We start from the raw sequence: 21,428 nt of genomic DNA, 5'->3' as shown, positions 1-21,428 counted from the left end.
CATTACACTGCTTCCACGACCCACAGAAGTCTATTCTAATGCTGATTTGCAGTATTGTTCATTTCCATGCACTTAACATACACGGGTCAATCCTGCAGTGTTAATTGCTCCGATGCAGTCAGGCTTTGCATTAATTAATGCACAGTTTGCATGAATTTACTCCACGCACTGCAGGATGCCATATAAGAGTCTGTCGGCTGAATAGGCGGTCGGGGTTGGAATAATGCAGTCTGTGGGCATATAGAGGGTAAACGTTTCTAAGAATGAAGTTGTGTGTCATCCATGCTCTGATTTGGTGGGAATAACAATCATCTCCTGCCAGTGAGACTGAAGAGGGGCTCCCACACAGCCACGGGGCCACAGAGACCTTTTTGTGTTGCCCCTGTGTGTGTTTTCTGGCTGTCTGTCTCATTCACATATGCAGGTCAATGGGCCTGCAGCCCTTGTATGAAGTTTGACTGCTATACTGTCAGCATTTTATTTATTTATTTATTTTGTGTCTTGTTTGTATTAACCAGTTTTACTCCACGTATTGCATCTTGTGCTTTTATGCATCAGGCCGCATAACTGCTCATGTTAGGTGGTCTGGGGAGTTACATTGGGGGTCCCATAATAATGATCCACTGATTTCCGCACATTACGTTTGTTTACACAGCTCTTAAGAGGTGATAAATAAAGGCTTAATTGCAGCAGGAGGAATGCACGCTGGCTGCTAACAGTTCTCAGAGAAAGACACGTGAGGGGGGCGACTCAGGCTCGCGGGGTAATGGCTGTCACGCGGAATTTGCGCCCCCCGGTAGAGAAGCGACGCGCTGAATGGGGTTCGCCCGCCACCTCCGTGAGCTGTGTACCCGATTCCTCTCTGAGATCTCCGCATGTTCCCCATTTTCTCCTCCTTCGGCGCTTTAAATCACAATCGCGCTCTCGCGCTGAATGGCGCGTTCACGGGCTGTTTTCGTCCCCTTTCATCTCGCTCGTAAGGACCGTGAGATATTCTTGTCCCTCGCCTGTTGTCGGATCTGACAGCGGCTCCATTCACGAAGAAATTGGCCGTAATTAGCGCAATTATGCTGATTCGCACTTGTACTGCGAACGGAACGCAGCTCGGAACCAAAACAAAGATCAATCAATCGCGACGTGAATGGGAACCAAGCGTAACGCTGCGCGGCCACATAATGATGCCATCAGAAGTACGAGCGGATGCGATTGTGAGAGGAATAATTATAAGCAGACAGCCACCACATCACATCTATAAGTCACAAATGAAGTCGTTCATTCATGGACTGAACCTATGTTTAGAGAGAGCAAAATGGGTCAAACGACACGTTTATGTACAATAAAATAATTGTCATATCTGACCAATAAATTAAAAGTTTAAAAAACACAAAATTATAACGTTAGGTACATGCTTGGCTGTCGTTTTGATTGTTATTTTATAACGCATATTTTTTCGCGGGAAATGTATCACTTGATTTATAAAAAATATATATTTTACTTGACCGTCCTCCTTATTATAAAACTTCACCACACAACGTTTTGGTCAGGCTGACACTAGGCTACTATCTGTGGGAATCTCTGCTAAATGTGACAAACGGAGCTTTTCCGGCGGATCTGTCCTGATAAAACGCGGTGTGTCTTTAAGACCCGGCGGCGCTCGGGTAACCCCACACGGCTCTGTTGTCCGTACTCTCCCGACTCTCTCTGTAGTTATTTGAGGGAGGCGCTAGAGCCATATCTCCACTTTACCAAAAAAAGCTGAAGTAGCGGCACTGTCTCGATCGGACAATTCGAGTCCAAGCGGTGCAAACAGACCCGTCGCTCTCTCACCCCGCAGCGTCGTTGCGAGCGCGGCCGATGCGGAGCACACTGAAGCGTCTGGAGGCTCGTGTCCAGTTTAAATCCTCCGCTGTTGAGTGTGTGTGGGACACTTCTATGAGAACAGCCGCTGAACGAGACCAAGTTTGCTTGTTTTCCTAAACCGGGGGTGCTGGGGAGAGTCGAGAGGGCGAAAGATGGTTTTGAACAGCCTCCCGTGCGTACTGGCTTGCCTGTGCTTGGCTTTTATCTCGTCTTGTCCGTGCAAAGCTCGGATTTACACCAACCACTGGGCTGTCCGGATACCCAGTGGACCCGAGCAGGCTGAGCTGATCGCCGATAAATATGGCTATAGAAACCTGGGCCAGGTATGTGTGTCCCCTGGCAAGAGTTTTTCTCACAGTTTTAAAGATTTGGTATCTCTTTGTATTTTATGTCTAGTGCTTTTTTCCGCATGTGTTATCAAGTTCATACGTCAAGGCTGGAAGCGCTTAAACTCACACCGCACCAAAGTTTCGCAGAGTTTTTCGTGACGTGTTGTAAAAGTCCAAACTATTCAGTTAGTCTTTTGAAGCCCTGTATTCTTTCACGTGTCAGTTTTTGTTGTTTTAATCCAGTGAAAAAACACAGTCTGCTTGATCCCTACAATAACAACAGGTGTTTTGGAAACTGCCTATTGTGTTTGATTTTCATATTAATGTAAATTTTTTTACTGCTTTCAGATAAATATTAATATTTTTGTTAGGCTATCTATTCTCTATTACATTTTTTAAATGGAAAAAGGAAATGTAAAGAGGTGACATCAGACTTATGCAAACTGTTTTGTAACTCAGGCCAGTCTCACTTTTAAGTGTTGTTTGAAATATTTCTTGTTCTGATCATAAATTGTTTAAATGGTTAATTTAACGAACGACAAAACTGTTATTTACAGTTGCTATTGTTTTAATTTTGCAACCCCAGCCTTTAAAATTCAAGCATTACTAATACAATATGCAGGATGAACTTTAGTCCGTGTGTCATTCTCCTCCTGAAGACTCTTTTCATAATAATTTAGTTAATAATATGTTGTCTAGTTAGTAATTTGCAGTAAAGATATGGCAGTTCATTTTAATAAATAATAGGTTCATGCAAATTTAGAGAGAGCCTTACATTTTACACCGTCAGTTTTACTGCAGTCGTGTTTATTCTCAGATTTCACAATATGCTATCTTATCACCCACCAAGTTTGTTGTTCATGCTAAGAGATCTTTACAGATAAAGTACATAATATGTACATAAAGTACAGGCCATGTACATAATAGTGATTTATGAAATTTTAATAGTCATATATGTAATATCCATTTATGAGCCAGTTGTGGGTATTAAATGCTCTTACAGACTTTAAACTAACTTAAAGATTCATTTTTTTATGTAGCAGGTATACTGTACTTGTACAGTAGTCTATGGTGAAAGTGTCATGGCTGCCTGGTGTTGTGGCATTGGTGAAACTGTGTGTTGGAAAGTGATACAGCCTCTTGAGTAACCAATCTTCCAGCCAATGACGCCCTTAATAATTAAAGGATTAGAAATAAATAATTAATAAAAACATATTCAGCTTGCCAATATTAGTGTTTCATGAATGTTTCTAAATGTTGTTGCATTTCATCTATAATACCTACCCCGACTTTCCCTGTTTTGTTAAGAAAGACAGTACATACACAGTATGTTTTCATTCTTGTCTCGCTGTGTCTGTTATTTTGTGATGTGTTTAGTGTAGTAGGGGTGTGCTATGTTTTTTGCTTTGTACTACAGGAAATGACAATGTTGTGTGTCGTTCCTGTAGATTGGTGACCTGAAGGACTACTATCATTTCTTCCACAGCCGGACGATAAAAAGGTCGACAATTTCCAGCAGAGGCACGCACAGCTTCATCTCCATGGAGCCAAAGGTCAGGCTTGTTACTATGACAACCCCACACCTGTGTGTTCTATGGTCTGTATGGACTCCTGACTTCTTACTCGTCAATGACTAGAACTGACAGTGCATCCAAAACAACTGTTGCTCAATGCAAAGCAAGTAAATCGTTTTACCGTTTACTTAAAGATGCTTTGAAATAAACATGAGCTTCATCATCAGTTGTCTTGGAAATGGAGGGTTAGGCTGTCACACGGCATAGCCGGTTTAGTGTGGCCTGCAAACTTTAGGTAGTTTTCTTGCGTTTTGCTTTGGAAGACAAACAATGATGACAAACAATTGTAATTGTAGTTTTACTAGTTTAATTTAAGTAGATCAAGTGAGAATGCATGGGTCAGTTTACTCATCTAAAGAGAAAAAATGTGACTTAAGTAGCTTGGGTATATTTGTAGCAAAAGCCAAAAATATATTGTATGGGACAAAATGATCGAATGTTCCATGAAGATATTTTGTACATTTCCTACTCTAAATGTATCTCAAAAATGTATTTTTGTGAGTTGATGTACTAATGACTTGACAACTTTAAAGGTGATTTAAAAAAAATTGGACCCTCAGATTACTGATTTTCCAAAAAGTGTCCTATTCTAACAAACCATACATCAATGAAAACTTTATTTATTAATAAAGAAAGTATGACACTTATGACTGTTTTTGTGGTCCGGGATAACAAATGAGAAATTATAAAAAATGTAAAAAAAAGCTATTTTTTGTGAATAGCTATAGCTATTTGTTTTTACCCAAATTCTTTCAAAATTATTATTTTTTTCAATTAAATTCATTCTTATCTTTTTCTTTCTCAGGTGGAGTGGCTTGAACAACAGGTAGTGAAGAAGAGAACAAAGCGAGATTATAAACCCTCATATCCTGGTCCTGTACAGTCCAGTCTGGCCCAGTCCAGTCTGGTCCAGTCCAGTCTGGCTCAATCCAGTCTTACACAGTCCAGCTCCATTTACTTCAATGATGCTAAATGGAGCAGTATGTGGTATATAGTGAGTCTTCCTATTTATTATCTAAATGCTAGCAATGAATGTAAAACACTGGGGAACTATTCGTTTTTTTGCTGCTGAATGTTCAATTTGCATCTAAAATATGCCACGTTAGAAAATCCCCCAGTGGTTATCTTGTTGAATCCCATATCTTTTAAAAATATTTCACTAGACTGCATTACTTTTATACCCGCATTTTTATTATGGTGATACTTAGCCTAAAGCCTGGACCAGGCCTAAGTTAAATTATGCCGTTTAAGCATTTTTAACACATTTAAGACGTTTAAACATAAGGATTGGTTTTATTTGTAAGAAAACACTTACAAGATTATTGCTTAATTGGAATAATTAAAAACTATTGTTTTGTCTAAAAGTTATTGAAGTTTAACTGTTTCACTATCACCGTCCTGTAGACACCTAGGTTTACATCAATATTTTTTGTTAATTTTAATCGAGTCATGATAAACTGTGTATTGTTGGAAAGGTCTAAGCTTCTAGAATGAATATTACAACAGTGTTTTATAAAATAAATTATGTAGGGAGCGTTAACGATTCATTTATGAAAGGCGTGTACCTCAAAATATTGATAATCCTGCTAAATGTCAGTGTCCCGCCAGCAGGACGCCTACTTTTATTTATCTAATCAATGCAAACAACATGTTTTTTTTTACATGTTTATAGCACTTATACACCATTCTTAACCTAAACAATCTTGACAAACTATATATCGTTGGAAAGCTAAGAGTGAAGCTTTCATATTTCATCACCATTTTGGAAAAAAAATAATATAGTGAGAGGAATGCTTATTAATTATGGTATATTCATAAAACTATATCTATTATAAGTCGTTAATAATGTTGACAAACTATATATCATTGGAAAGCTCAAGGAATTAATTTTTTATATTTAAAACCTTTTAGCAGTAATAATAATGCAGTGACAGTAATTAATTAATTTGTGTCAAGAGTATGCAGCAAACTGTTGACACCTAGTGTTTGGTAAAACCACAAAAAAAACCTCTTTGTTGTTAAAACCACTAAAAGTGTGACAGAAACTACATTTTCATTTGTATATATATATATATAAAATACTTTATCTCATAAAAAAAAGTAAACAGCGGTATTTATTTGTTAACTGTTTTAATATTTTAGAACTTTGAAGGGTTGTCTTTAAAACACGACCAATGTTAGGCTTCTGAGCAAAAAATGCCAGAGTTATATTAATTTGAAGGTACACATGTGTTTTAGTCTAGAATTAGCCTTAAACTTGGTTTATGTTTTAACCAAGAAAATCCAAATGTAGTTTTGCGGCTTGTAGCAAAATTAAACAACTTATTTAGTTTTATTCTATAATATTTATACTTGGCTCTCGCATGAACATAGGAGCTGGCATTGCGTAAAAAACCTGCCCCATTACAGAATGCAGTGTTAATGACAAATCTGTTTCTCATTTAAAAATTAAATTGAAGTTATTACACTAACATGCGATAGCAGCTAGTAACACTGTGGTGTTTTTAACTAAAACGTGAGCCCTGTTAATTTGTCAGTTTGAATCGCTCAAGGAAAACAATCCCTGTCACACCCGATTAGCCGAGTTTATACACGTGAACACCACCCAGAGAGAAGCATTGAACTTTTCAGTGTTGGATCTAACATAACGTCTAGTGGAGACATATCCAGTGAGGTAATTGTACAAGCAGGCCGTTGTTTTCATAGCTGTCAAGATCTTCAGCTCACGACAGTCAATGGCGCCGTATTTGACCATGCGCGGAATGTGAAGGCATCCTTGATCAAACAACCTTCACATTTCCGAAATACCCAAAAGATTGCACTCGTTCCTTTTGAATCCTTGAGTTGTGATGCAGAAAATTTCCCTCAGCGTTTAGATGGAAGTGACAGTGAGCTTAGATTGAAGCTCTGTCAATGGTTAATATGGCTCAGATAACATCAATACTTTGACCTGAATGCACCCATTTGGCTCAGGTCCCTTATGTTGACCTGTGAATTGTACTTTGGGAGCAAATAAACTTGGCTTTCCAGGATGAGGTCTAATTCCAAGTTTAGGGCCTGTACATCGTACATTGAGTTCCAAGTGGTGCTGGATGCTGATGTAATATGTGAAAACACGTTTAATGATGTATTCTTGTAGGCATGCGCTGGAATGTTTTCCAATAATAGTTTTTCCATAACATCGGTTAGCGCATGTTAAGCTGTACTGAGACACAGTTTTCGAATCCACCCCACGTCATGTCTTAATAATGTTTTATCAATAAAAATTTAAATCTTATTAGCTAATGTGTTTGTACAGTTGTCTCATTTCCTTCTCTGGTCTCTTGCAGCATTGTAATGATAATATCCATAACTGTCAGTCTGACATGAATGTCATGGGTGCCTGGAAGAGAGGATATACAGGGAAGGATGTTGTTGTAACCATTCTGGATGATGGGATTGAGAGGAACCACCCCGATCTCATACAGAACTATGTAAGTCTCTCTTGGCTTTCATTGTATGGATGGCTGTGAAATCGAGCTTCTGCATACAGTACTGAAAAAACTAAATGGTATTAAAAACTAAATGGATAACAAAGTAAATTGTACTGTGTCATGCAGCAATAAACGGTGTTGCATACTGTTTTATCACATAACCTCCAATCAATAGGTCGAAAAGGGACAAACCCAGTTGTTGGTTTAAATTAACCCAGCATTTTTTAGAGTGTCTATTTATCAATAAAACAATATTTATGCCTTTTTGTGTTATAAAATAAATGTAAAAATAATTTAGTGGTTTATGCGTTATTGCATTTGTGTGTAAAAGTGACAAGGTTTGGGGGCAAACGCATGTTTTTGTGCTTTAAACCTGCTTGCAGATGTTATCTCAATGTAATCATTACTTAGCAAAAATCTCACAAAAACTTATTTCTTCATTTAGGATCAAATATGGAATGGAAGCAACATTTAAAACTGGAAATAATACATATACTGTTACTGATCTTAAACATGGAATATGTTAAACTGAATGTTTTGTTATAAATAATAATAATGCTTTTTATAATTGTATTTATATAGCACCTTTTTTACAATGTTGGGTTGTTTCAAAGCAGCTTAAAAATGGAAGAAAGAACAGAAAATTGGAGAATTATCAATTTATGTGACCCTGGACCACAAAACTGTTCTTAAGTCGCACTGGGATATTTGTAGCAATAGGCAACACTACATTGCATGGGTCCAAATAATATTTTTTTTGTAATGCCATAAATCATTAGAATATGAAGTAAAGATCATGTTTCGTAAATACAATTTTGTAAATTTTCAAAAGTAAATATGCGTAAGTATGATATTGTATGTGTTGTCATAAGGAATCGCTTATGACAACTTTAAAGGCAATTTTCCCAATATGGTTTTTTTTTTTTTTGGAATCAAATTCTTAAATAGTTTGTCCCAATATCGTCCTATCATAGAAAACCATATATCAGTGAAAAGCTTATTTATTCAGCCTTCAGATGATGTAGAAATCTCAATAATTAAAAAATAGAAGTATATAGAATAACATTTAATAAATAGAATAGAATATATAATATAACAATTTATATTGTCCTCTTAAATTAATTTTTAATTTAATAAAATGGTAGATACTTAACTTTGACTGAGATGTTCTGTCTATTAATATGATAAATGACAGACATCATTTAAATTAGGCGTTATAATAATTTAGGTATTGGCCTGGTTTCACAGACTAGGTTTAGCTTAAGCCAGTACTATGCCTTGGGTAAATTAGGATATTTAAGTCAATTTAAGTCGCATAAAGGTGCCTTAGAAAACAACTTTACTTGTGTGCATCTTAAGGTCAAAACAATGACACTACCGTATTTTAAGATATACTAGACGGTAGGGCTGAATTTCGATTCACAAGCTATCAAATCGGTTTGATTTCGATTCAACGGTTTTTATACTCAATTCAACTCGATGAATATAGATACTATATTTATAAAAAAGAACAGTGAACAGCAGTTTACAAGTGGGTTAGAAATAAAAAGAAATTAAAAGCCAAAACATTATCATCATCGTCTTGCTTGCGAAAAAAAAATGCTTCCATACCTCTGACTTTTTATGTGAAGGTGGGATCAACGTCGACGAAGCACCTGAAACCGGCATTTTGAGCACTGAACGAATAAACGACATGCTTGCCTCTCACTCCTTGGTAACACCGCACAATGCAAAAAAAGAGAGTGACATCTAGTGCAGAGGACTAGTTATTAGATAACGTTCTTACATTCAATGTTTGCGAAAATAAATATGAAAAAAAATGTTTTCGCCCAGCCCTACTAGACGGATCCTTGTCTGCGAAACCAGGCAATTGTGTGTGTTTATATTATATGCATTATATTAATTCATAATATTTTTAGAAATTATTGAGCAACCCACCATTAATTCTTGATTATTTCAGAGTAAAGATAAAAAATTAAAACCCGGTAAATAAAAATGTCTTTTAGGTTGATCAGGGATTTGTTCTTTAAAGAAATGCAGTCAAAGGTGTATAAAAGGTTTTTATGGCATTTCTACTATAGTATCGAGAATTAAACACTTGGCTTCACTTGAAGATCTAGGTGTGTGCGCTCTTGGGCAGTTCAGATCAGAAAACATTTTGTTTTATTGTTTTATTGTATTATGCTAATAGCCATTTTGTTTATAATTACATATTTATAAGCCTGTATGCACCTGTTGTGAATTTGATGTGTTGTGAAGTTTATGCTTTTTTAAATTCCCCTCATGCACAAGAACATGTGTATTGCATGTGATTATTAGTAATGAGATGCAGCGAATTTGAAATATCAAGATCACACTTGTACGTGAGACTGTTTGTATTGATTTGTTTTTGTGTTTGATCCAGGTTGGATGTGCTTGTCCTTTACTCCAGAAAAGCCAAAGTCCATAACCCCTATACCTCGAAATAAATCACTGTGCCATATAAAACTGCACTCATGATTCGTTTGACATGGCGCTTGTGTTTTAAGTTGGCTGTGATAAAATCTCACGGCTCTCTTTTGATCTTTCTGTAGGATAATGAAGCCAGTTATGATGTGAATGGGAACGACATGGATCCCATGCCCCGATATGATGCCAGTAATGAGAACAAGTAAGATCATCACACACACACACACACACACACACACAATCATTTTGGTGTACTGGGGTGTGAAAAACCATGGAAAAGCTTTGTTCATGCAGTTTATTTTGTGGTGTGTGTGAATGTGAATATCTGGCTTCTGATCTGTTGGTTTGGTGAATGTGGTTTTTTGGTGTTTGCTTTTTGTGTGTCTTAAGTGTATGAGTAAATATAGTACTTGGATCCCAACTGGTGTGTGCAAGTATGTGTATTTGGCTAAAAAGGAATTTTGGGATTAGTCTGTGTAAAAAACAAAAACAACATTACTGGTGTGTGTGGTGTAGTTGGCACAAGTTTATTGTATATTTTTTGATCTTAGGTGAATGTCGGTGTATGTTTTTGTTGTGTGTATATAAAGGTTGGTGAGCGGGTAGAAGACCCCATGTTTTTTATGGTTGCCACTTGTGTGCCAGTATGTGTTAGCCATTGCCAGATGGCTCTGGTGATTTTCTGGATGGTTTAGACCGAAAGCTTGGCCTGGGATTCTGGTCCTCTGTGTCACTGCTGTTTCTGTTATGCGCTCTAAAAATCTGGAATTCTCTGATGATAGAAAACTGAACAATCCACCAAGTCCCCTTGATGAAATTCACTCAAAAATGAAAATCTATGACTCACCATCATGTCGTTCCAATCTTGTTTTCCTTCAAATCCTGCCTGACTTTCTTTGGAACACAAATGAAGACATTTGATTATATTCAGTGCTCTATTGAAGACAGTGACCACATACATGGTCTATAGATTGTCCGTCTCTGAACATACTGAAAAAAAAGTTTTATTAAAGTAATTTATATGTAAGTATACGAGCGCTGTGTTCCAGAGTGAATCTGTCGACATCATGTCCTGGTCATATTTCATCCCAAAAAAAGGAATACATCAATTCTGCTGTGCTTTTCTAAAGATTTCAGGGCTATTAAGATTTTTTTTTGACATTTTGCAACAAAATGTTCTCATTACCATAATGCAACACAAAAAAAAAACATTTTGCTCCATGCCTTTGACCTGGGTCCCTCCATCAATACAGTTTCAAACATGTATGACTTTCTTCTAAAGCAGGGTTTATTAAACTTGGGTCTTGGGTCTTTCTAGTTTGTTTGCCTTATGTCAGTCCCCTTTATCTCACTCACTGGGGTTTGTAATTTTTGTAAAGCTGCTGTGAAACAATATTTATTTTATTTTTATTCAAAATACCCCATAGATAATTTATTATAACATGTTTAAATTGCCACTTTATAGGTGTGAGCAAAAATTTGCCGTTTTAAAATGCGAATAAGCTGATCTCTGTACTAAATTGAAGTGCTGTGGTTGGATCGTGCGGATAGTATCCCCTCCTGACATCACAGGGGGAGCCAAATTTCAATGACCTATTTTTTCACATGCTTGCAGAGAATGGTTTACCAAAACTAAGTTAATGGTTGATAGAAGCACTGGGAACCCAATTATAGCAGATTTTCATGATATGTCCCCTTTAAGTTACTACAGTACAAATAAATATGAATTGAAGTGTAGCCAATTAAATCTATAACTTGATATGTTTTAGTTAAGGGGTCCCTCACTAAATCTTCATCATATTTGGGGTTCATTAAGTTGAAAAAACCCTGTTCTAGAGAACACAAGTTTAGGTGAACTATGCCTTTAAATCCTTTGAGCTATTTTCCATTTCTCTGTGTGTTTATTTCTGAGAACTATTAAAAGAATGACTGTGACTGGAGCTGATGATCTGTTCAATGAATACGCTGCAGAGATGTACACAGTCGGAACTCCCTGAACGCTCCACAAACCCCCATCTGGAGGTCTTTGCGTGTGACTGCACGTACGTCTGCGCGCCCGTTTCTGCTGCTGTGGGCACATCTATTCCTTGGCTCTTAATTTACACTTTCAGGAACCCCATCAGAAGCATTTCCGTGGCCTTAGGATAAAATGAGTGGTTGACACTAAAGAGGGGGGTTTAGTTCTGCATGTATAGACATGCTGTATAGAATACCATCCAACTTCTTTAGTATCTTCTCTGTGTCTCTGAGCCAAAAGTTCAAAAGTTCTTATGAATGTTAAAGTCTGATCTCTCCACAGAGAGGAGTCCAGTTATAACAGTACTTGTAAGATTACTGGCAACATAATAATTTATTTTAATAATTAAATTTACGTAGACGTATGATTTTGCACACTTTCTTTCACATTGTAAAACGGGCAGTTTTTTACTGTACCTTTAAAGGCCAAAGTATGGTCCATTTTTAACCCATACACGAGGGTCAGCGTACAGTGCACGTGACGTTATTTTGTCATCAGACAAGTGCGTGCATACTGCGCACATGCCATGTTTTTTTAGCCCAGGAGATTTTGTTGCATACGTTGATCGCATGCGCATAGATCTGTGTACACAAACAAGGAAAAAATAAATCTATACTTTGCAAGGCTATGCATTTGCCTCTGTGCATACGTTCGCGTATAAAACAGACTATACTCTGTGCTTAGGAAGTCTTTATGTAAATAACCTCCGTTATGATTGGCTAAGGGAATTGATCAGCATATTTATAACTGTCAGGGCAGTCCAAGTTGCTAACTCTGTGTTATTATGTAAACATGGACATTCATATATTAATGTTAACATGCTTTGCATTGTAAATGTCAGGGTGTGTCGACTGATATACTACAGTGTATATTAAAAAGCAATAGGGAAAGAAACTATAATACAAGTATGGTTTCACCTCCAATTTCCAAATTTGTAACGTCCACACGTTCACCATCGTAATGGGCAAAGTTTCTGAATACTAAAGCTAAACGGAAACTGGCACAATATCGCAAATGCGCATGTCGCATTATATTTATATCGCAATGGTTTGCGACAACTAAATGACTTTAAAGTGCACCTATTTCAATGCGAAACATTTTTGTATTTGTTATAAAACAATGTGTTCTCGTGATTTATGGTATTTTCCACTTACGGTACATTTTTGAAGTTCCAGATTTCCTGTCTTCATGAAACGCACTGGTTTTGTACAAAACTCATTGATTTGAAAAGTCCCTGATTGGCCAGCTAATCAGGGGTGCGTTCGTTAGCCAACGAACATCGTTAGTTCCATCGTTACTAACTTCGTTTAACGATTTGGTGTTTCTCGAAACCATTGTCAAACAAACATTCGCAAACTGCATCGCTAACTTGTGTCATTGGAACGACAGCCGTTCACCTGTCGTTAGAAGCATAGTTCCTTGTTATTATAATATATAGACTTACGTTGATCATGCTTTTGAACAAAATAAGCAAAAAACATGTAGTACAGTCTATATCCATAATTCTAAATATATTACAAATTTATTTTACGTCTTTAATTTTGTAAACAGAATGAAAGCCCTGCATTTGAAAACTGCACATGTGAGCAGACAACAAGCTTTACGACCCTGGGGAATCCCTGGGAGGAGTGACGTAAGAGGGAACTTGCGCATTAATTAAATATTTTTAAAATATACAACAGATAACTAAATCATGATAACAAAAATCAGTCTTCAAATGCAATATATTTTATTTACAGCAATAATCTGACATTAAATTGATTTGCACAGATTAATTAGTACTTCACCTCCCACGTGACATCATCAACTATGTTGTTAAACCAACATGGTTCAAACGACGAATGTGTGACAAAGTTACTATGCTTTCGGGAAACAGACATGACATGGTAGTTTGTTTCTCCAACGATGCATCGTACTATGGTCGTTCAGCAACGAGTTACGTCGTTGTTTGGGAAACGCACCCCTGTACGTTGTGGTTGGCCTGAATACCTCTGACATCAGCAGGAAATGTGACGCTCCTTACCATGTTTGAAAGATTAGCTCACAATGCAATGCTAACAGGAGTTAACTTAAGCCGAAAGTATACTCGGGACGTCCGCGTATGCGCGCCGTCCGCATGACGTCATTTTCGTCATTTTCGTCATCAGGAGGGTGCGCGGACGGCCGCGCGGACCGTCCGCGTGCAGCCCAAAATTTGAGACCGCGCGGACAGTGCGCGTACAGTCCGCGTACGACAGCGCATGCGCGTGAAAATATTTAGACAGGACACTCCACTATAAACAATTATACAAAGGAAATAGACAGCATTTGCACACACACTATCGTTTTTCTTCTTTAACTTTTACTTCTTCCAAGAACAGAAAGCTGTGGAGCATGTTTGTTTGATTCCTGTTCTTTGTTGTCTTGTTGTTTGTTCTAAACTGTGTTTGCAATGGTGGATCAGTTGCTTTTCTTCACCTATCCTAATGTTTTAATGTACTCTAAATGTCACCAAATCAGTGCTGCCCTGACAGCCTGTTAGACTAATAATTTGAATAAGAAATCATTAGTATTGCGTATAGTGTCGAACGCGGCCATCCGCGTGTAGCCGCGGGGACTATACCCGGAAAGCTGCGCGGACGCGTGCGCGCGCGAGCCGGACGCGGACGCGGAAAAAAAGTATACCCGGGCCTTTACAGGCCGAAGTCCGAGTAAGAAGCAGGAGGATTTATGATAATGTCGGTCTTGTCTACGTCAACAAGCCCAGGAAGTGAACGGTTGCCTACAATCCGTGTGTTAGTTGTAGTCCAAGAAAAGAGATTTATGTTGAAGACGATAACTTGCGTAATTGTTTAATTAAGGGTTTGTACCTTTTGCATATCGTTAACATTTACTAATACACACTTACACACCAAAGGAAATGTAAAATTGTGAATCGGACCATACAGTAGGTGCTCTTTAATACGTCACAATTTATGTATAGTTAAAGTTTTAGGTCGACGTGGATAGCAAAAGCCTGTTAAGATGAACTGATGCTTTCTTTTCCTAGAAAGTATGTGAAACGTACGTCGGTTATATAGATTTTACTTTTTTAATGTATGTTATTGTAATTTAAAGAGATTTTGTAAACTTAAAACATTACTGTATCGTTTATCGCAGCATTTAGCAAGTTATCGCTCATTGCATTTTCCTTTAATATTATGCAACCCTAAATGGTGGTGTGTGTGGTGAATATGTGGTTGTCTTTTAATTTTATCGTGGTCATAATCATTAGTAAAAGTGCATAATGTCCCCTTTAATCTAAATGGAATATGCCTCTCATATTGTATTTGCTGAATTGTCCAACGAATTCTTCCCTGTTGTTTGGCGATTTTCCCGCACAAGCTGACGATCTTTCATGTGCTGGAATGTTGTGCGTTGGTTCGTCTGCTGATAGTTTGTGTAATGTGAGTCTTTATTTCCCTGCAGTGGATTTTGACCGTGAGGTTCACTTCTGGGGGGTTGTTCTCAGCGACAGTGGACTTGAGTTTCAAAACCGAGCGTCTGTATTGTAAATATTGTGAGTTCATATATCTCGCAAGTCATCTGCAAGTTATTGACCCAGTTTGACCTTTAAGCCGCATGTCAAATGTACAGTACATTGTGTGGTTTAGTAAGTGAATGTGCAAGGATGAATGTGACAGTAAGTTTGTGATATGATTTATGGGTTTATATGTTTGTGTGTTTAATTCTGTCGTAAATGTTGTTTGTCTTTGGTTTTGTGGGTAACGTTAAAAGCTAAAAGTAAATGTTTTGGGAGAAATAGTGTGTTCGGGAATGCTATGTTCAGGTGTAGTGTGTGTGCGTGCCTCTGCTTTTTACATTGACTTGTATTCAGCTAGCAGATGTGACTTAGCCCCACATAGCCAAGGTTTTGACTATTGGCATGTAGTCTGGTCTACACTGCAGCTAATTCTGGCCAAGAATGTTTCATTTTAACTGGAAAAGGGTTGTACACAGATGTGTAAGATGACTAGTCACTATTTGTTTTAAACCTGCATGCTAATGCTTTTAGCTATGCAAGCTGGATTTCACGTCATCAAAAATGTGTCCGAGTGCGTATGTGACGGAAATGTTGTCAATGGCCTCCTTCTATGGTCTGTTTCATTTTACGTGTAAGTCACATGGCGTCACCGCAAGATTGTTTTCAGACTGCTATTTTGTCAAGTAAGTTAAGTTAAATTTGTCATGTTGGGATCTATGGTTTGTTTTTGTGTACAATACGTGCCTGTTAGCCCTTGACTGGTCTGTGTGTGGTCCATCTGAGACTGACACTACATCTAACTGCACATTTGGTCAAATCACAGCAAAACCAAACCAAGGAAATTTGCTGCAACCGATAACACGCCAGCCTCCATGAAAAACTGAGTTCAGTTTAAAATTGTTGATGTGTTTCCTACTTAAACAACATAACTGGAGTGGGACATTGAGGGCGTTTAAAAAAGCAGCCTCGAGACTTTCGAGACATCCACTTTTAAAAGGTAGATAAATAAAGGACATAAATGTGTGTTGGCACTGGGTGAATACAACAACCCCAAAAAAACAAATTCCCATTTCTTTCTTTTTTAATCCCCATTTAAACCAAAGCAGTCTCATTAGACGTCCCATTTTGATACTTTTGTTAATGTGATGTCACACTGATAAAGCCCCGCACACGACCACTGACCGTGTGGTTAATTTTACCCAAAAGCTTTTCTAATTGTGTTTTTGTTAGCACGTTGTAGAGCTAATGCGGCTAAACATACTATTGTCCCAGACTGTATTCACAGGAAACGGATCCATTTTAACCAAAAGCGCTTGCTGTCTGTTGGTAAGGGAGTAAACAATAAGAGTCCTCTATTTTTGAAGCATTTTCTCCAGAGAAGAGAGACTGTAAGTTGTAAAATCATGCTATTTTTGATCTTTGAGTTTACAGGAAGTAATTGTATTGTATTGTATTGTATTGTATTGTATGTCAGATATGGCATATTTTAGCACAGCATCATTGGTTGATCAGTGGTTCAGAGTAATTGGACTGGTATTGGGATCTAGCTCATGGACCACCTTGGGAGATCCTTTGGCCTTTTAACCTTTTGACCTTATAAATGTGGATGGTTGCGATGGTGACAGGACCCTGGTCTCGTCCCGGGATCTGGTGCTGGTGTGGATCTTTACAATCTTTGTTTCTATTACTTTTTGTTTTCCTTTTTTAAATGGCTTGGATTCGAGACTGCGGTTACCATGGTAACGTGAGTTTTTCTTTGCAGCTGTTCTCTGCTGGAGGTTCCTCTCTCTGTCTCTCTCTCTCTCTCTCTCTCTCTCTCTCTCTCTCTCTCTCCCCCTCCATCAGTCTGTTTTACAAAGTTGTTAGTGCACTTTTTTGCTGCTGATTTGTATTAGATTTAAATTGGTTTAGTTTGGGTCCGGAATGCATCCACGTGGCGTCTGAAGCTGAGGAACCTCTCTAATGTTTTCCTTCATATCTTAAATATTTAACCGCTGCTTTTTAGCTCTGCTTTCTCTGGAGGCACATGTTTAGTTTCAGCCCAGCTGTTTCATCATTTTTGTCTTTTTGTTTCTTGTCCACATGTGTGTGTAATGGTGTATGTGCTTGCGTAAGGGCCTCAGTTCTGCACGAGTCTTATGTGTATGCGTGACACTAATGCCGTTCATGTTCTGCGCAGGCATGGCACGAGATGCGCCGGTGAAGTAGCAGCATCTGCCAATAACTCTCAATGCATAGTGGGCATCGCTTACAACGCCAAGATCGGAGGTGAGTGTGGCAGACGGTCAGTGTCAAGTTTATACTCAACAGTGTGCCTGGGAATTCTGCAATTTTCCATAATCACTTTCTTGCACAAGCACACATACATATCTACCTGCTTTTTTGTTGCTAAAACCATGAAATTACCCAAAAAGAATCAGAGGAGGATGTAATGAACAAAACTTAAAAAAAAACATTTTATATATTTGTATGTGACCCTGTCTGTGAAATCTATGCTAATTTAATAATGAAATTATGAGCATGGAAAAAATTTCCACTTATTTATTTCAATGTTTGACATGACCTTACTCAATCAATATTAAAGATATCAAAGTTTTATTTTTACAAAATGTTCTTTGGATGATTTTAAAGTGACAAAAAAGACAAAACAAATGGCAGGGTCACACGTTTTTACTTGTGCTTTTGTTTGATACAAAAATTTGTATATAGGCACATTTTTAGTCTACAAAAGTAATTTGACCTAAAAACCTTTAGATCAAAAGATGTCTGTTGTCTTTTGACTGGTACCGTGTAAGCACACCTTATGTAATGCTTTCAGTGTTCGTTCATTCATTTAGAGTTGAACTTTATTTCTCATTACTTCAAGGTGTTTCATCAGTTCTAATCACTCAGATGGATAATAAAACAATAAAACAAGGCTAGGCTACAGTGACCTGGATCAGTGAAATCCTCCATACACTCTTTTGATTGTTGTGAAAAGATTGAAAAGGTTTTTAAAACTACTTTTACTTTACTTTTAAAGATGTATAAGCAAACCAAGTGGTATTGTGTTATTTGCATCGAGCCACGAAGTCTATCTCAACCACTACTGAATGACTGAGAGTCAGGATCAGGTGGCTTCAGGATCATTTTAAATGAATGAATGAACAAAGGTGTCCTAGAAGGTGTAGTTCATCACACCAACTATTGAAATGTTTCTCATTTCTTTGAAATGTCTGATGTTTTGCTGTCCTATTGAAGGGATACTCTTGCTCATTTTCCAGTTCCCCTAGAGTTAAACATTTGATTTTTACCGCTTTGGAATCCATTCAACCGATCTCCGGGTCTGGGGCCAGCACTTTTGGCATTAACATATGCATATATGGCTAGGAACTATACTTTTATTTGGAGTAGTAATCCAAGACTTTGCTGCCGTAACATGGCTACAGGAAGCGCAATGATATTACCCAGTGCCCGAAAGTAGTCCCCAGCTATTAAAATTTACCAAGGGGCATAGATATATACAGTAGATGTCGCCTTGGGGTTCTAAGCATGCGCCAAAACCGCCGCCATCTTGGAACAGGGGTCTTGTCATGGGAAGTAGGTAAAGCTGCTATCTCCGCCTCTACTTCGAATTCATGGACGATGCCGGACTTTTGTGCTGCGTATGGATGTTATGCCTACTAGCACTATGCATTATAGTTAGAAAAGGACATTTTCATAAAATCAAAACTTAATTTTTTTTCTGGACTCAATGCAAAATACATGTCTGACTGTTGAAACAAACCAAAAGAAAACCATGAAAATCGCATTAATGACGATTTATGGTGATTTTATTTCTGTTACACCATTGCCTACAATGACGCTGACGCGGGGTTCCACTGTTTTAAGATGGCGGCTCTAGTTGACGCTTTCGGTCCAATGAACTGCCGTAGCCAAGGCGACATCTAGTGTACATATCTATGACCAAGGGGACTATTTTCAGGCACTGCGTAATATCATTGCGCCTGCTGCAGCCATGTTACAGCAGCAAAGTCCTTGATTATTACGCCAGAACGAGAGTATAGTTCCTAGCCATATCTGCCTAGAAAATCGCAACTTTTGATTTTCTTTTTGTCTTGGTACACGATGGAACTACAGAAGAGTCAAGTTTTAAATAGGAAAAATATATATTATTTTTAAGCGCAATGCTAATGGTCTAATCAGATTTAATGGATTATGCTAAGCTATGCTAAAAGTGGTAGCGCCAGACCCGGAGATCGGTTGAATGGATTCCAAAACGGTACAAATCAAATGTTTAACTCTAGCAGAGCTGGAAAATGAGCATATTTTCAAAAAAAGTGGAGTGTCCCTTTAAAGAGCCCCTATCACCAAGGGAAATGGTAAATCAGAAAATGGAAAATAGGTGCTCTTTAATATAAAATATTTTTAAATGCATGCCACTTGTTTTGTAATATAATGCTTTAAAAAAATGTAAGTGTTGATGAGAAGTCCACATACGTTTGCAGCTCACTGTATGTTTTCTCATAAATCTAGGTTCATATACCTCTAACTCTGGTCATAAATCGCTTGTAAACTGAAGTTTTTTTTCTTGGTGTGTGCCGCAGGTGTCCGCATGTTAGATGGAGATGTGACGGACATGGTAGAGGCCAAATCACTGAGCCTACACCCTCAACACATAGACATATACAGTGCCAGCTGGGGCCCAGATGATGATGGCAAAACAGTGGATGGACCGGCTTCCCTCGCCAGACAGGCCTTCGAAAATGGCATCCGACAGGTAAATACAGATTTCACATTTTAGATTTTATGGGTTTGGCAGACACTTTTATTCAAAGTGACTCATAGTGCATTACACGCATTACATTTTATCAGTATGTGTGTTTTCTTGGATTGAACCCATTACCTTTTGCTTTGCATTTATATAGCTCAATATAAAGCATTGTGTTAGCACCGCAAAGGCCATAGGTTCGAATCCCAGGGAACACACATACTTGTAAAATGTTTGCCTTAAATGAATTTAAATGAAATGAGAAAATGCAAGAGTTCATACAGTAAACCAGGAAATCAACTAGGATTGAAGAGTTTTCCCCACCTGGGGTGTTTTCCTTTCCTGACACATTTCAGCATAAGTGAACTTTAGAACGTGATTGAAGTTTATCTCTTCTAAGTTATAAGTCAGTGTCAGTAATTGGTGTGTATTCAGTGCCAAAGGTGTGTTTGGAGTGGTTTAGGCATGTTTCAGGTATGTGCATTGTGAGAGTCGGGTATGAAATAATATTGGTCACCTTTCATCAGAAAGCCTTGTAGAAGTTGATATCAATAGAGGATATTAATATAGATTATAGGTATAAAGTTTTTTGTTTACAGTTTGGCAATGAAACAAGGTCACATGTGTGCTTTAATACATAAAAGCCCTTTTCACACACAGATTATGGAAAATACACCAAAAATTGTTTGATTGGTGGTTCATTCACACTGCCAATGATTTTTCAGAACTTGTGCGTGCATTCACACGTGACATATTTTTTCCACGGCGTCTAAAGTTTGCTAATTATCCGTGATTTCTTTCTCTAGAAACCACACACATGCATTTTAGTTTATGACAAGATCATAAGGAGTGCGTGATGCGCTTTTTTGTCATGCTGGTAAATGATCTCAGCTTCAGCACGGATAATGACAAGCTCGCTGATCTCTGCTTCAGTCCAGTTTGACGACATTTCTTTAGCTGTGAATGTTGATCCGCGTTTAAATCCCTGTGTCAAAGAGCTGAACCGTAACTTTTTGTTGCGAAGACACGGTCGTCCTTACTACGGCACGACCCTTACAGCATTGTTTCTGCGTCTTGTTCACACAAAATGCTTTCTGTGTATGTTACGGCAATGTTACTAGGTCCGCTTTACAGGAGCGATCCCAGAACATTTATGGAACGTGTTTGCGTTCACACCAGAGCATGTGAGCGGTGTGGAGCGGTGTGACGCTCCGCTAAATATTCCGCTCTACTGTTCAAGCGCTCCACTCAGTCGCTCACCGCCCAAGCAAGCGCTCCGTTAACTTTCCGCTCACGCTCGCAAATAAACCAATTCCCGCTCAGATCCCGCTCCGACATAAGAAAAATATTTTGTAAGCCTAATTGTTTTCTGTACTGACGTTTTTGGATAATTGCATTTAATTAAAGTATTAGCTGATAAATAGCAGTTATGTACAGTTGTGTGTTGGCTATTCGACCTAGTTTAACTGATATGG

The 21,428-nt window shown here is 38.0% G+C and overlaps 1 protein-coding gene across 4 annotated transcripts in view; it reads left to right on the top strand.

Moving 5' to 3' along the window:
- Positions 1-1,489: 1,489 nt before the first annotated feature.
- pcsk5b (proprotein convertase subtilisin/kexin type 5b) overlaps positions 1,490-21,428 on the top strand; it is a 74,993-nt gene continuing 55,054 nt past the window's right edge. For 2 of the 4 annotated variants that reach the window (XM_073816257.1, XM_065247534.2), the window contains exons 1-7: positions 1,531-2,183; positions 3,638-3,742; positions 4,569-4,757; positions 7,093-7,236; positions 9,810-9,886; positions 17,383-17,471; positions 19,790-19,962. In XM_073816257.1, coding sequence (XP_073672358.1) covers positions 2,013-2,183; positions 3,638-3,742; positions 4,569-4,757; positions 7,093-7,236; positions 9,810-9,886; positions 17,383-17,471; positions 19,790-19,962 — 948 coding nt within the window. In that variant the 5' untranslated portion in view covers positions 1,531-2,012. Of the gene's footprint in view, positions 2,184-3,637; positions 3,743-4,568; positions 4,758-7,092; positions 7,237-9,809; positions 9,887-17,382; positions 17,472-19,789; positions 19,963-21,428 lie in introns of all 4 variants that reach the window. The other 2 variants (XM_065247530.2, XM_065247533.2) reach the window with 2 other exon arrangements.

This window comes from Paramisgurnus dabryanus, chromosome 11, assembly GCF_030506205.2.
Source record: "Paramisgurnus dabryanus chromosome 11, PD_genome_1.1, whole genome shotgun sequence".
NCBI lineage: Eukaryota > Metazoa > Chordata > Actinopteri > Cypriniformes > Cobitidae > Paramisgurnus > Paramisgurnus dabryanus.
This window is presented reverse-complemented; position numbering and strand designations above follow the sequence as displayed.